The 16,878-nt window shown below is 33.1% G+C and overlaps 1 protein-coding gene across 6 annotated transcripts in view; it reads right to left on the bottom strand.

The window, feature by feature from the left end:
• TBC1D5 (TBC1 domain family member 5) overlaps nt 1-16,878 on the bottom strand; it is a 550,005-nt gene that overhangs the window by 255,142 nt on the left and 277,985 nt on the right. For all 6 annotated transcript variants that reach the window (XM_032332177.1, XM_032332146.1, XM_032332153.1 and 3 more), the window contains one exon: nt 12,925-12,991. In XM_032332177.1, coding sequence (XP_032188068.1) covers nt 12,925-12,991 — 67 coding nt within the window. The remainder of the gene's footprint in view (nt 1-12,924; nt 12,992-16,878) is intronic.

Genomic DNA, 16,878 nt, shown 5'->3' with positions numbered 1-16,878 from the left:
TTTGATATCTAACTTCCAATGTGATAAGAATTTGCCACGGTCTACAATGTAAACAATATTAAGAAGTAAATGCTTACAGAATTGAAGACAAATTATTCCGCAGTAATTTAGAAACAAACATTTATTTAGCAAAATCTGATGTCCTAAATTAAAGTAAATCCAATCTCATAAACCAAGTTTTTCAAGATTGGGTTGACTTACAGGGTATTATATATACACATAGAAATACATGTATGCTTCAAACAATACTTTCTCTTAAAAAGATCTGAATGAATTATAACTGAATCCATCATTCATTTGAAAATCTGTAGATCAGCACTACCTAACAGAACTTTCTCAGATAACAGAAATGTTCTATATCTAACTGTTCAATATGGTAATCATTAACCACATGTGGCTACTAAGCAGATGAAATATAGCTAGTGTAACTGAAGAACTACATATTTTAACTGATTTAATATAAAACTAAATTTAAATAGACTCATGTCACTAATGGTTCCTATACTGAACATCAAAACTCAAAGTGTTTTAAGGATAATAAACCATTCATAGATACATTTGATTTTTCGAGTAACAACTATAAAAAAGTTCAAGAGATAAAATATATGCACTATATATATATATCCCATATAGTGTTACTGGATAAAGAAGACAGATACGCTTTAAAAGTTAATACAACTAGCTAACAAAAGTCAAGATGGTTCCATAAGAGATCTAACAGTATATAATTAATTCTAAATGAATGGTGCTAGTAAGATCATATATAGATATAATATTGTTTATCTCTATCTATAGTTGCCTTTCCCTGCCTAGGTTTCCCTGTCTCTGCCACCATCCCTTACCCCCTGCTTCCTCTCATCCCTCTCTTCTTATATACACACAAAAGTTAGGGAAGCAAATCTTTAAGTGATGAAGTGATGCATCTGTAAGTTACCAAAAATAATCAATTCTGGAAAGAATGAGATCCAAGATCTGAATCATGAACCTAATATGACCATACTCTGTATTAGACTGGCTCAAATATCCAGAATATGAAAATTTCAAATGAAGATAAATGGGTCATGTGATAAACTTTAAGCCAATATGGACATTATGTACTTTATAATTTGTTTGGATTAGTGTACCTAAGAAAATAATTTCACATGGGCGTCTGAAAAGGTAAGGAAATATCCTCACCCAAAGGTGACCAGAAAATCTCATGCTATTTATAATTTAAAAGAAAAAATCTCACAGTATAAAAAAAATCTCATGCTTGAATACCTCATATACCCAGCATAATGAAAGACCAATGTATGCAACATAAGTGATTTTTTTTTGTGACACAAAAATGTTGAGAGTATCAAAATATTACTAAGCCTTAAAGAAATTTGTGTCCAGATGTGGTATGCATCTGGAAAATGGATGGCTATTTCTTACATTAAATAACTAGACACTGTTTTGCTTTTGGAGTTTTTCATTCTGTTTTTAGGGGCATTTTTCTCATGACTGTCACTATCAGGCTATTGGCTACCAATCTGCATAATGATTATATATTAGCTCTTTAAAATCCTAAATCTACACTCCTCTGTCACTTGTTCAGTGTGTCTTTTTTAAAATAAAGACAACAAATTAGACTTTAAGCTGTCACATATTTTAGCCTAATTCAACATCATAAATTATCAGTATCTTTTCTAGTTTAAGAAATAACATGAAATAAGACTGTAGGAATAAGGACTAGAGTGGCTCTCCTGTGCCTAAACATATTTTAATAAGCAAATATTTTGCCTGTTCTAATGTTTTCCTCCTATTTCTAGGTTTCTGGTTATATTCTAGCTGGTTGAAACTATTAGAAATTTGACTTGTAAATAACTGATATGTTACTATATATCCAAATGTCAGCAGCCAATCCCATTCCCCTCAAGGCCTCAATCCTTGAGATCGGCCAAGAAAGAATTCAAAGCCAAATCTTTAAGCAAGACTTTACTGGCAGTTAAAGAGAAAGCATCCTCTCAAGGTCGGAGAGGGGGCAGGCACAGAGGTGGCAACTGCATCAGGGGTCAGAGTCTTCTTCTGTCTTTCCTTTCTATGTTTGCGTAGGTTATGGGGTCATAGCTAGGGTGGTCTCTGACTGAGGCTGCTTCCAATCATCTAAGGGACTCCTCCTCCCAGTGGGGGGGCGGGTGGTGTGTGCGGTTTGGCCCTATATGGTCCTTGTTGGAACTGTCATGGCCGCCTTCTCCCCACAGGGAGGGAATCAAAACCACAATGCACATTATCATAATGAGGCTATACGTTACTGTTGGCATGTGTAACCCCTCTGTGGTCTTTCCTTAACTGCCTACTGTATCTCAAACAAAAAAAAGGAAAAACCCCTTTTCTGAATATTGGATATAGGGGCTAGGGGATAAAGTGTTGGTAGAAGACACTAAAATGAAGGAATCAGGGTGTGGAGACCTAATTTGAGTCTGCACTGTGTTTCCTATGTAGGCTAGAACACCAGTGGGACTAGTATTTTTATTACTGATTTTTTAAAAAGAGTTGTTCTGCATCACAGTAGAAGATGAACCATTTTCTCATGACCTCCTTGTCCAAATTAAAATATGTTTCATAAAACTCCTGTCTTAGGCAGAAGATGAAATTTTATGTTATCTGAAAGTTCATCTACTTCAAGAGAACTAAAATCTAGTCCTGACTTTATAAAAGGCCTTTTGTTATTTTTTTATTCTGTTATCCATATGCTCAATAATTCAGATATTCCCAAATGGATGCCACAAAAATTTTAATTATATGACCACAGATATCCTTATATGAACCAAAGAAATGTTTCCATAAAACTGTCACATGAAATGCTGCTATAAAATTGAAAATTAGCACAAGAAAATTCTCATTTTTCTACAGAGCTTTTTAAAATATTATGATTAGGAATGACACCTAGAAATATAAAGGCAGGAAAATGCGGATCCTTCTCTAGGGCCCATCAACAGTCCAGGTGACAGTGGGAAAAACAGGGACAGGAGCAGTGTTAAAAAAAACACCAGTCAGACCACTCTGGCTTTATTTATCCTACTCCCTCGACCCTCTTCGAGATCTCTCAAGTAGAAAAAAAAAAAAAAAGTCTCTGTTCAACCTACATAATCAGAATATTAAAAGAGAGAAGCAGGCTCTGGGTTTGGCCAGGTGGTCAGGGGCAACCAAACAAAAGTAGTTACTTAAGAGGTTATAAACTCATTACTGTGCACTGAACAAAATCCACATAATAAGAGTTCTATGCCTGGTTCAATCACAGTAGAGCTCTGCTGCTCAAGGCAACTTTAAGACCTAGAAGCACATTAAAAAACTGGAATGAGAGTTAAGAGATAGTGTTCAACTATCCCGTTTTGCTTCAAATGGGTTCAGAGACTTGGGCTTGTCATCTGAATTACTTTTCTAATCTGAACAAATAGCTTGAAATTCAGTCTTTGAAAATCCTTGAAATATGTCAACCAGCTAAACTACTATAACTATCTCAGAACATTGCATCTATAATCATGAAATGAAAACTATGTCCATATGTTCAGATGATACTAGGACTTCTTTTAAATTTCAAATATTCTCTCATTAGCAGGCTATTTTTTATTCCATAGCTGCTTTATTGATTTTTCCCATATTTCTAAGCACATAATATTCATTCTCAATTATATCATTATCAGCTATTTCATATAATTTTGTGATTTAAAGATTCTCATTTTCAACTCCCAGTTAAATTTTTTGATCATGGATTTAAATATATCAAACACCTCCGATATACTAAAATCTAAAACTTTAATACTATCAAAATACTAGTTCATGCAAAGTAACAAAGTCAACAGAATGAAACAGATGTACATAAATACTCATACTGTAAGGACCACTTTAGCTGTCTTTTATAACTAAGGGCATAATGTTGTCACTAACAAATGTAAAGGCAATTGAGTCTAACCATTTTAACAGGGCCTCCCCCAAAAGAATGTATTGTTAGTAGAAAATGAAGACTATCTTTACTCACATTGTTCACCTCATAGAAAAGTCTTATCCCTCTAGAATGTCCAGCAGATATACCTTCCTTGTAACCACTATTCCCCCAACAACCCCTCAAATTTAACTATGCCATCTAGTATTCCTCTAGTTCTTAGTAAAATGTCCCCATTAGAACACTGGTCATCATCTACATTAGTTGCTTCCATGTCTGTCTTCCCTCCGAGATGATGAGTGGGCAGCGGGCAGTGTTTTATTCATCCTTGGGTCTTGGAGGTTTAGCACCCTGGCTTGTCTATAATGGGTGTACAATAAAGATGTGCAGGATGATTGAAGATTTGTTAGCTCTCCTGAACCATATATATATATATAAAACCAAATATATAACAAAAATTTATAGTTTTTTATATTTATATTTTATGTACATATGACCATATATATAAATATATATTATATATATATAATAGTATATATTTATAAACATATATAAATATATGTATATATTGTATATATATAAAAACAAATGTCACAATAACACTTGTGAAACCTCTGGATTAGAAAAAAACTTGAAAAAATAGGATTACAGGGGCGCCTGGGTGGCTCAGTTGGTTAAGTGACTGCCTTCAGCCCAAGTCATGATCCCAGGGTCCTGGGATTAAGCCCTGCATGGGGTGGGGTGAAGGTGGGGGTTCCTTGCTCAGCAGGGAGCCTGCTGAGGTAATCTGATACGGAAAATAGACAAATACTGAATATCAATCTCTATTAAAATATTCTGTAAAAATTCCACCTCTAAACTGTATCTTTGTCAAATCAAAAATCAGTAATCAAGCCTTATGTAGAGCTAACTATATAACTATAAAGCACACCCATAAGTAAATAAGCAAGGTATTTGTAAAATGTTTAAAAAGATTTATAACTTTCCACTTTTAAACCATTCTTCTTTGTATTATTTTCTCAAATTATAGATCCAGTAACACACTTCAACATTACTGACCAAATATTTAAATTGACATTGTCCATTTCACTACCCTACTTAAAAAGTACAGCATGGGGGCACCTGGGTGGCTCAGTGGGTTGGGGCCTCTGCCTTCTCGGCTCAGGTCATGGTCCCAGGTTCCTGGGATCGAGCCCAGCATCAGGCTCTCTGCTCCGCAGGGAGCCTGCTTCCTCCCCTCTTTCTGCATGCCTCTCTGCCTGGTTGTGATTTCTCTCTGTCAAATAAATAATTAAAAAAAAAAAGTACAGTATGCTAATATATACTACAAATAGTGACCCATGGGGCTGACAGGGGTGCATTTCAACTGGGGACACCAGGAAAAAAAAGAAGTGTGTTCAGGGAAGGGACTCTCAGTGATGACTGACTCAGAGCAGCTTATCCTCATATTTCAAATGTATGCCTGTCTTTTCAATGATAAACATTTACACAGCCTTGGATGATTGGAGCTTGCAGCTGACTACGTAAATAAACAAATAAAAAAAAATTTTTTTCCCCTAGAGCTGGGCTACAGATAATAAAAAGGGCTTGAAAGGGCTTCTGAAGCAAAGGAACTCAAACTAACATGTATGCTCAAGTCAGTTTGGGTTCTGTTAATGTAAGACTATAAATGCAAACAAGCCAGTTAATTAGTTAAATGGAAGGTAACATTTTCAGGGCCTTATTGGATCAATAACTAGTTCAGACAGTTGTATATCACATAAAAGCATAGACACTGACCAGTTCCATTATCATAAAAAAATAATAAAGTTACTTCAAGAAGATATATTCATCATTCAAGTGTGATTTTTTCCCCCTTCTTTCAAATATGGCTTCATTATGGAGATATGAATTAAGGTATTATTTTGATTTTGGTTTCTGGATAATGCAATGGTTACATACATATTTTGTGCTTTCTGAAATTATCATTGAACTATAAAGGTTGTCATGCTAGGTCAACAAATATGAAAACAAGAAATAAGAAAATCTGATACTGAGATTGTGAGGCTAAATAAGTGTGGGTTTTATAAACATTCTTCCTATATAATCTATAGATAACTGTAGATATTTATAAATTTCATCTTTTGTAGATAACTGTAGGTCTAATCCTTAAATACTCATTTACTGCCAGTTTAAGACTGCAGAGGATTTTAAAAATACTTTTTTGAGATAAAGGACAACTTAAATAGATGAAAAGTTGATTAAAACTTAAAGGAAATTTCATGAGCACCTGGGTGGCTAAGTGGGTTAAGTGCCTGACTTTGGCTCAGGTCATGATCTTGGGGTCCTGGGATCGAGCCCCATGTTGGGCTCCCGGGACAGCAGAAAGCCTGCTTCTCCCTCCCTCTGCTCCTCCCCGCTCTTGTCCCCTCTCTCCCTCTCTCAAATAAATAAACAAAATATTTTTAATGAATTAAAAAAAAGCTTAAGGAAATTTCAAAAAAGAGAGAAAGGAAAGATGCAGAAATTAGTTTATCATGTATTAGATAACTGGGCCAGGTGTTCTACACATTATAGGTATGCTCCCTACAACTCTATGATATAGGAGCTGTTAACATTCCAATTTTACAAATGAGGTAATCAGGAATCAGATTCTTTTCCCTAATGTCACACAGTCAGTAGATGATAGAGCTAAGATATAAACTTTAGTCAGTCTTACTGCAATCTGTATGTTTTTTCCAAATTGTTTTCCTGAATCATTATTGATAAAAACTTACAGAGTTTGTATCATATAGTTACATAGATTCTCAACAAAATATAGGCAACACAAAGTGAGAAAAGCACGGGGCACCTAGGTGGTTCAGTCAGTTAAACGTCTGCCTTCAGCTCAGGTCATGATCTCAGGGTCCTGGGATCAAGCTCCACATTGGGCTCCCTGCTCAGCATGAGTCTGCATCTCCCTCTCTAGATGCCCCTGCCTGCCCCCTGCTCCTTCTCTCTCAAATAAATAAATACAAATCTTTAAAAAAAAAAAAAAAGTGAGAAAAACAATAATCTAAGAATCAGGAAAAAAAACCTTTCTCATCTACTTACAAAGCACTGATAACCTAGAAAAATAAAATGGCAAGGGCTTAGGAACTTAAAACCACTGGGTGGTAGAGAGTGGGATGGAAATTCAGGTTAGTTTCTATTATCTTTAGTATATGCTGTGAACTGAATGTCCCACTTCGCCCAAATTCATATGTTGAAACCCAACAACCAGTGTGATGGTGTTTGGGGGTGGGCCCTCATGAATGGAACTAGTGCCTCAGAGAGCTCTCTAGCCCTGCTGCTATGTGAGAGCACTGTGAAAAGATAGAGAACCAGGAGCAGACTTTTACTGGACACCACATCTGCCAGCACCTTAATCTTGGACTTCCCAGCCTCCAGAAATACAAGAAATAAATTTCTGTGGTTTATAAGCCACCTAGCCTGTGATATCTGTTATAGCAGCCTGAACAGACTAAAAGTATAATATTCAGCAATTAAATTGATACCGAATCCATATTCTTAAATGTAACAGAGTAACAAACCTTTATCACTCTAAGAGTGTAAACCAGAACCCAGATTTCTAAATATTAAATCCAAAGTATGCTTTTACTCTATAATCTCTACTAATATTTTAAATCACTACTTCATGGTTGTTTCAAGACACCTATGACCCACTTACATACAAATGGGACAAAAAAGGTATAATACTAGAAATAAATGTAAATGATAGAAGGATATTTGCCACATTCTCTCAAATTACTGATTACATATAAATAGGACACATAAAAATATTTATAATAAAACTATGAGACTACTTTTTAAAGTTCATTCAATGACTAAACAGTGTTCAAATAAATGTATTTTTATTATTCAGGAAAAGAATCTACTTTGGAGTGAAAAAGCCAAACCAGCTGTAATTTCTTTAAAAATGTTTTATCAACTTCAAAACAGCCTTTAACTCTATGGGGTACAGAACACCCAATATTGATAAAGAGAGGCAAACTCAAAAGCTCAGATCAATATTAAGAAATTATAAATACCACCCAATATACAGCCAAGTGGCTTTTTATTTATTTATTTAATTCTTTTTTAAGGAGAGAAAATAAAAAATATAAAGGGGGAAAAATTCCCTTTATTTCTGCAACAAATGTTCTTTTAAAATATGAAATGTGTTATTTCTTAAAAGGAAAAAACAGGAAGCTAAAAAGAATGGGTAGTTCTTTAACTAACGTGTACTTCACATTTATTTGAGGTCTTCATAAATGTTTCAAGTCTCAAGTCATCCCACCATCCCAGTTGTAGGATTTACTAATTCAAAAGACATGCATAAGTATTTTGCAATCCTTTCTGCATCCACTACCTTTGTAAAAAATGAAACACCAAGGTTTCTAACTATTAACAAACTTTGTTTATTGGTGATGAATTATAACGGAACCACCACTGGCTATTACTATTTTGAACTGTGTCTCCTGGAGTCAACATTTCATTTATAAACTATTATTTGAAAATTATCCAACTGTCAAAAGTCACAAGATAATACATTTTTCCTAATGGCAGAGCTTGGGAAAATATACCCAGCAATGGCACCATGTGAAATTAAATTGTAGAAGTAATTAGGGTAGACTACATGATTTACTACCCTGTATCAGAATCTAGAAAATCATAGTTAAGTAAAAAAATTATTTAAAAATGATCTACAATGACTTATTTTCTATCCTATGACATTTATACAACACACCAAGATGATGTCTGAAAATTAAGCAATATTCTGCGTTTCCCCGAGAATGCCAATAACTTGTCGGGGTCTTCTCTAACTAAACTGACTATTTAAGCAATGTATTTTAACATGGATTTGTTACTACATAAACACTACCTAAATCTCAAATGAGGCAATTCTAAATCTTTATATCCTAAGTCAAAAATGAGGCAAAAATGAAGTTATTTTCTATTTTGGGAATCCTAACATTATATGTGAAAAAAGCATTACACGGGTTAAAAAACCATACAGACTTCTATGAACTTTTGTGGATAGGTGTAATTTGACCAATAAATATATTTAGAAACATAGGGTAAAAAAGGGAAAGTTTAAAAATGTTCACCTTCAATTTATTTCATAGGTCACTGTTATGCCATCTAATAAGATAATTAAAAACATGCAAGCAGCTGGTACTACAGCTAAACAGATTAATGTAATAGTCTGTAGTCATATGTGCTGGCAAGGGGCTCGCCTCTTTGGAGAGGAGAAGGTCAGCTGCCCTTGGGAAAGGAGGAGGGTGGTGGGGAAAGAATATTCCTTCTACCATGAGGCCTTGTGCTACAGTCACTAACTTAATCATCTACTGCAAACTGCTAATCAGCAAACCACTATTCTTCTTTCATACCCAGCAAGGGTCTCTCAGTTTTAATATTTAAGTAAGAAATACAGAAGGCTCATATAAACTGACAGAGAACACTGGTCTTTAAAAATCATAAGATCTACTGCATAAACCAATACTAACTTCTCAAGTCTTCTAAATTTTCCATTTTAACACATCATCTGCAAATTAGTTGGGAGACATAAAACTGAATTTTAACAAGAAGTTCTAAAACAAGATCTAATCTATTATCTAGGCACCATATAATATTCATACTGGTGCCTTAGTTGTTAAATTCAGCTGCACTCCATTGGAATCAATGAAGCAAAACCACAAAAGACACAAATCCAGGTAAAACCTCTTGGCCTATGAAAAACAAATCTATGAACATTAGGCATATAGTACTATCGTGTTTGGTTCTGATCAATTATGTATTTCAGAATTTGTCAAAATTCCAAAAATCCACGTCTAAACTTATACAAAGAATAAACGTCTTCCTTATATCACTGTTATGTGTACAAATTTGCTTTTGTAGCAAATTTTGAAGGCAACTGGAATACTGTATCAGATTGAGAGTTTCAAGCCTCAGGTTAAGCTTGTTCTTAGCTTCTTTCCTCCAAACAGACAAAAGATATTGTCCTGTAAGTCACACATTCTTTTTTCCCTTCCTTTCAGTGTCTCTGTATCAGGGCACTGCAAAAAATTCTCAATACCAGGAGGTTACCAATGATGATGATGATGATGATGCCACAGACAAGAAGATAAACGCAGCTACTATTTACTCAGCATTTACCACATGATACTATCCCATCATCTCCTCCTTCTTACCCCCACTCTAATGGTGAGGAAACTGAGGCTAAGACTTGTCCAAGTCTCCCAAGTATTTGGAGTTAGGATCTGAACCATCTCACCATATATTTAGGCATTATTAACAAATGAAAAACAAAACAACAACAATCAGTGACTCTGCCCTCTTGAAAGTGACAATCCAAGACCACAATAAGACAAATACATAATGGGAAGAAGAGTACAGACTTGGGTGACCAATTCAAGACTGAATTCAATAGTTAATAATAAAACCTCCACATACACTATAAAAGGGTAATGTATTGGAGGGTTAAATGAAGGCTAAAGCAACAAAGTTGCCAATTTAGATGAAAGACACAATTCCAGAAAGAATTAATAAACGCAATGGGTTTGCAATTGGATTTTCAAAAGGCTTTATCTCCTACATTTGATCAGTCTTTACAAGAGTTGTGAGGAGGAAGCAGGTTAGACATTAGAATGTCTGTCTTACAAGATGACAAACTAAGGCTAATCATTATCCTGGATAGAAGTATACAGAACTTGAATATGATGGTACTAGGCTGGCAGCCAGAACTACCTGACTGTGAAGAAAGGTCAGGATTTCTGAAACAGTTGTAATAAGACAAAGGTAGAACTTGTAGGCTAAAGGAGCTTTGAGGGTTAACAGTCACATTTTTCTAATAATTTATGTAACGTTTAAAATAGCAATGATAGCAACAGAAAAATAATTTTCATTTTCAAAAAGGAATTTTACTGACAATTCTGTTGCATTTTAGAGTGATCACGCAACAATTCCTAGGTTTTATCAGTTAACCTTAGTATGAAAATACACCCCAGAGCTATGCTTCTATGAATTCTGCATTTAACCCAAGTGTCAAATTCACAAGTAAGCTCATTATATTGTAAAAGCTATTGCCTGCTGAGTAGAAAAATATTCATTTCACACCTTAAATACTATAATACTATTTAATAACAGCACTGGCCTGCCAACTATGAAAAGCTCGTTTTTATATATTGTACTACCTGAGCTTTTTATCTTGCCTTTTTAATTACAACAATAAATTAATATCCTAACATTACAACACTGACAGGCATTGATTAAAATTATATTAGTTAACAACATTAGTATTTATTGTGCAAAGTTGCATTAGGAGTTCATTTTCAAAGTATAATTATCATTCAATAATACTAAAACATTTTAATCTTCAAACTATTCAAGAATAAAATAAACTACAAGATAATACTGTGCCTTCACATTAACACATTTCTCTTAACTTTATATTATGTCCATTATTTACTATAATTAGCTAAACTACAAATGTAACAATAAAATTTAACTCACCAACAAACTATATACAGATATGGATTTTCCTTCCTTTGAAATACATTCCTATTTTCCTTTTGTCTTAGCTATTTTTATTGTATTTATATCTAGCAATGATACTAACAACATAGATTTCACATATATTATCATATTAACATTCTTCACTTACATGCCAAATCATGAATGTTTAACTATCTTTTATATTCACTTCAGCACTAAAAGAAGGATTTGAAGAATTCCAACATTTATAAGGTAGGATGAGTACACTGAAAATATAATGACAACATATGAGCTTTACTGCTGTGATAATACCCTTCTAGAAAACCATGGGAACATAAGCCTTTTGTAGTATCTGTGACACTTGAACGACTGATTATTTATACAGACCCCAACTGATATAAAATAAAGATGTCAAGTGTTTCAATTACCATCTCATTTCTGGAATTCATGAACAAATTGTAAAAAAACTTTCTAATTTACCACATTCTTATTAAGTGCTTCCTTCCTGTGCACAAGGCCCAATTCTAGATATTAAAAGCTTGCCTAGATTATGAAAAGACAAATGACACAGTTCCAATTAGGGACATACAATATGTTTTCAAATAAAAATATAAAGAATCCAATCATAAACTCCGTATTTATTACATAAAAGAAGGAGTTACAGCTTAACATTCAAGTGAGTTTCCAAGTGTACAGTGGTTCTTGTGTGTACTGTATTGTCACTGCAAAAGAGTCGGAACTAATTAACCATCAGGACAGTGTACTTGAAGTATTTCTTTAAGAATCTGCACTGCTATCTACAATGCTTAAATGTATTATTATTGAATCTGAACATTTTTTCCTTAAAACAACCTAGTTTTTATATTACATTGGTTAAGTATATGAATATTCAAATATTACTGGAAATAATATAATCTTTCTTCTTCCTAGGTTTCCCTGTTATGAAGGCACAAAATCCATAAACATTTACTCAAGGAAATTAAGTAATAAGGAGAATATAACCAAAATACCAGAGAAGATACATGTTTTATTAACCAGCACATCCTTAAAAAAAAAAAAATCACTAACTGAGATGTAACTGCCCCATTTGTTGAAGAACCAAATGGGATATAAACAAACAGCACTTGATGTAACCATGGGTTACATTTCATATTCTCTTAAACACTCATAAGGAATATATTCTGTTTTAACAGGAAACTTAAACAAATGGAAGCCTTTAGTAAGGTAACAGATATACTGCAAAAACAAAATAAAAAATGGATTATAATGGAGCTTAATACTACATGTGCATTCATACCAATTATATACTAACAACTGATGTCTACAGTAAGGCCATTTACTTTAGAACCTAAAAGGTTACACTGTTCATTACAGCCTGTAGAACAATCACATATCACAATATTCTTTACATTTGACTTATTTTTAGAGCACAGGTAACATTTCCTTACTACTCTAAGACTGGAATCCTGTAACATCTTGTATATTGTCTTATAATAATATGTATCTATGTATTCATCACCTACCTATAGGAATTAAAAGTCCCATCAGAATCTAAAGTAGAACTTCTTCTTCCATTTTTATTTGAATCTCCTGGAAAAAAAAATTTAAAAACACTGAAATAATGAAGATTATGAAACTGAATATTTTAGTTGAAAAGCTGCTGAATGACAGCTCTATGCAGTATATTGGGTCCAAAAGCATTATCCCTTTACCCCTAGCCCCCAAATATCTCTTGTAATCAGAGGTCCTTATGCAAAAAATTCTGGTTAAGTCAAATAGTAATTAATTCTGGTCCTGGTTAAGTCAAATAGTAATTACAGAGCATTTCGATGCTAAAATATAAATACCACCATTCCTAAATTGGATAGAAATACTATCAAAATAATTGCTAACAGAACAAATGAAGCACAGTACATTTTTTAATGAATCATAATCAACACCAAAATTTGTCAACCATTTAATCATGCATTAGTCTTTATAAACAAAGGGCAACTCTTTGTTAGTGACCACGTCACCTGTCCTGACCATTGGTACAGCCAAAAGAGAGCAACAGACAGGGAACCTAGGATATCCCCAGCTCTCCATGGCCGAGGAATTTGGTGAGCAGAGGTAAAAGAGAAAGCAGGCTTTGGAGGTGGTGAATGCATTCCAACGAACTTTTCATACACCTTAATATTGTCCCTAAAGCTTTATGTTTTAACTGTGGGCAAGAGTTCAGCAACTTTAAAAATGGAAAAACAACATTGAAAGTTATTTCAGCATCATATGGTAATATCAAACATTTAGAGAAAAAAAAAATCCCACTCAAGAAACTGTTATATTCATAGTATCAAACTTAGAACAAATTCATACCTATTAGTTAAAAGATTATAGAATAAAAATAAATGTGCTAAAGAAGTTTAAAATATGCTTACCAATGCCACAGTATAAAATATATATGCTTATTGATAGAAATTTAATTTTAGTAGTTTACATTTTAAAATATATACTTCAAAGTACAGTTTTTATGAAACCATAGTATACTACTATTAAATAGACCATTTATTCTTAGAAATGAATTAAAAAGACTAGATTCTGATTACATTTTATACTTCTAATTCTTGTAATGTAACTATCAAACATCAGGTTATATTCATTTTTATGATATTTAAAGCTTAATAATTTAATGATTTATCCATTTTAATTTATACTTTTAATCCACTTTGAACAATCTAAGGTGCCACTGGAGATCATCACAGTGGTCCTGGTTAAGTCAAATAGTAATTACAGAGCTTTCACTTTAAAGATGAGATTATTTTTAATTATTGAGTACAGTACTTAAGGTACCATACTTATATAATTATGGTACTCATTAAATGGTTATTGAAAGCTGAAATGTAATTTTAATGACAGCTACCTATTTTTCTTTGCACATTTTATAGTTGACAGATTAGTCAAGAATGTTGGTTCTTTTCAAAATCTTTACAGCTGTGCCAAACTGTTTAGGAGGACAAGAACTGGACTGAGTCCACTTACTTTTCTTTTTAATTTTTTTTATTTCTGTGTTCTAAAATGCATTGTTTATGCACCACACCCAGTGTTCCATGCTATTCTTTTTTCAAAATGTACTTTAGGTTTTTTTTTTTCTCATTAAACAAAAATCCTAAAATGGATTACAGCATTCAAAACTATTGCCAAATTTTATAGAAGAAAATTATCCAAAACCACTTAAATGTTTAAGATCAATTTAGCTGGGCATATTTTATTAGTTCTTTGAAAACATGGATACTATAAGATCGCTCATAGAAAATACTTGATTTTCTTAAAAAATTAAATGGTATTATAATAAATAAACTAAAAGGATTTAAAGAAAATTACTCTGTTTCTTACTAAATGAAAATTTCTTACAACACATGTTATTTAACAGCTTGCAGACATTTCCTGTGAAACATTCTATAATCAGCATAAAATAAGTAACTATATCATACATTTAAAATATGAGCCTTCTTTCTCTTTAAAACTAAAGATTGTAATTACTTAAATACAGAAGATCTCACCAATAGAATATTTCTTCCCTTCTGCTGATATTTACCAGATCAAATATAAAATCCTTCAAATAATTAAGAGACTTTCAGCTTCTTAAACTAGGTTTTGCCATCATAATATATTACAAAGGTTTTCTTCATTTTATACATGTTTCAAAATGAGCATATCACATTAAATATAACCTTCGAAGGATGGGAATAAGGAAAAAAAGCAGTTTTTCTTTTTCAAAAACATACTAAATAAGGAGTACAATTATTTTTCTGAATAGTATTAGAGAAAAGATTTCAGAGTTTGCTATTGGGGAAAAGGCAGTAAAGTTTTGAAGCGGGAAAAACTGCTTTGTTTCTTCAAACCTCTAGTTGAAATAAATTATAGCAAATGTTTATGAAAACATCTGTTCCTAACAGTTATAAATTCTTAATTTTAGTATGGACGATTCCAGATTCTTATTTTGGAAGGAAACTGTCTGACAATTGAAAGATTTACAAAAGAACAGGCACAATTTGTAATTCTGGAAAACTGTATATACAGTGTGTATATCCTGCAGAGATTTTCATTTGTGTGAAACATTTGGAGGGGCTTGAAACTGGTAACTAGGAGAAATCAAAGACAAACAGAGAGGTTCCTCTTTGACTTAAGGTGTTATACAATAAAAACATATTTGTAATAGAAGGAAACATAAACCAAGAATTATAGATAAATGCTACTTTACTATGAACCTAATTTGGAGCAAGTATAATAAACTAAGTGTTAATTTTATCAGGGATTTTAGTAAGTCTAATGCCAATACAATCATGGAAAGATACATGTAGTGTTCCCCAAAAATAACAACAGAGGGTGCAAGAGAGTTTAATATGATGTTTTTAGTTTCTGTTCTGATTCTTGTACTAAGGTGCCATAACTGTAAAAAGGAGGTAACGGTTGCTTTCAGATCTCTTTCCCTTCTTCTCTTTCCCTCTCTCTCTCTCTCTCTCTCATATACACACATACAAATACACACGCAAGCATAGGTACGTTATTACAATAATCTTGCACAAAGACCTTTAAATGATCAGACAGCACAAATACTTAAAAAGTGCTTTAAGATAACAGATCACCTTTCGGTTGCTTGAAAAGTAACTTAATTTTTAAAATGCAATTGTGATCTTAAAAGTATTTCAGTATTTAATGTAAATTAACCAATAAGATAATCTAGATATACTTACTGAGGAAACTCTAATAAATAGATAAATCACATACACATTATGTATGTTGTGTATGTATATTGTGCAACATATATTCACAGGGATAGTTCAATTATTTGTGACAATTACAATGTGAAATTTACATAACAGACTAATTTCTCATTGGTAAATAACTGTAAAATGAATTCCTAGCACTCACAATTAAAATAAGTTGACTGATTTGAAAGAAATACCTCTGTAGCTGAAGTATTTTAAATGAGGATAGACAGAGCATATATTTTCCATTAGTAATTTCTAACATATATATATCTAACTTATTAAGCAAATAATGTATATAATGGTGACTAAGATCTCAAAACAAGATAAATTCCAAATTCTTTTTTAACTTTTACTGCAGTCGTGTTTGGCCAAGGGCATTTATAATATCTACGCACTGTCGAAAATCATGCTAAATGAAGATTTACAAAAGACTTTGATAGTGCTTTTTATGTACAAACATCTCTTTCATTAAGGTAGAACCAGATATTTTAAACTACTTTATTTTTTCTTTAAGATTTTATTTATTTATTTGACAGAAAGAGATCAAAAGCAGGCAGAGAAGCAGGCAGAGAGAGAAGGAAGCAGGCTCCCTGCAGAGCACACAGCCCAATGCAGGGCTAGATCCCAGGACCCTGGGACCATTACCTGAGCCAAAGGCAGAGGCTTTAACTCACTGAGCCACCCAGGTACCCCTAAACCACTTTAGATTTAAAATTACCAGAGTAATGC

This window comes from Mustela erminea, chromosome 1 (assembly GCF_009829155.1).
Source record: "Mustela erminea isolate mMusErm1 chromosome 1, mMusErm1.Pri, whole genome shotgun sequence".
NCBI classification, from domain to species: Eukaryota; Metazoa; Chordata; class Mammalia; order Carnivora; family Mustelidae; genus Mustela; species Mustela erminea.
This window is presented reverse-complemented; position numbering and strand designations above follow the sequence as displayed.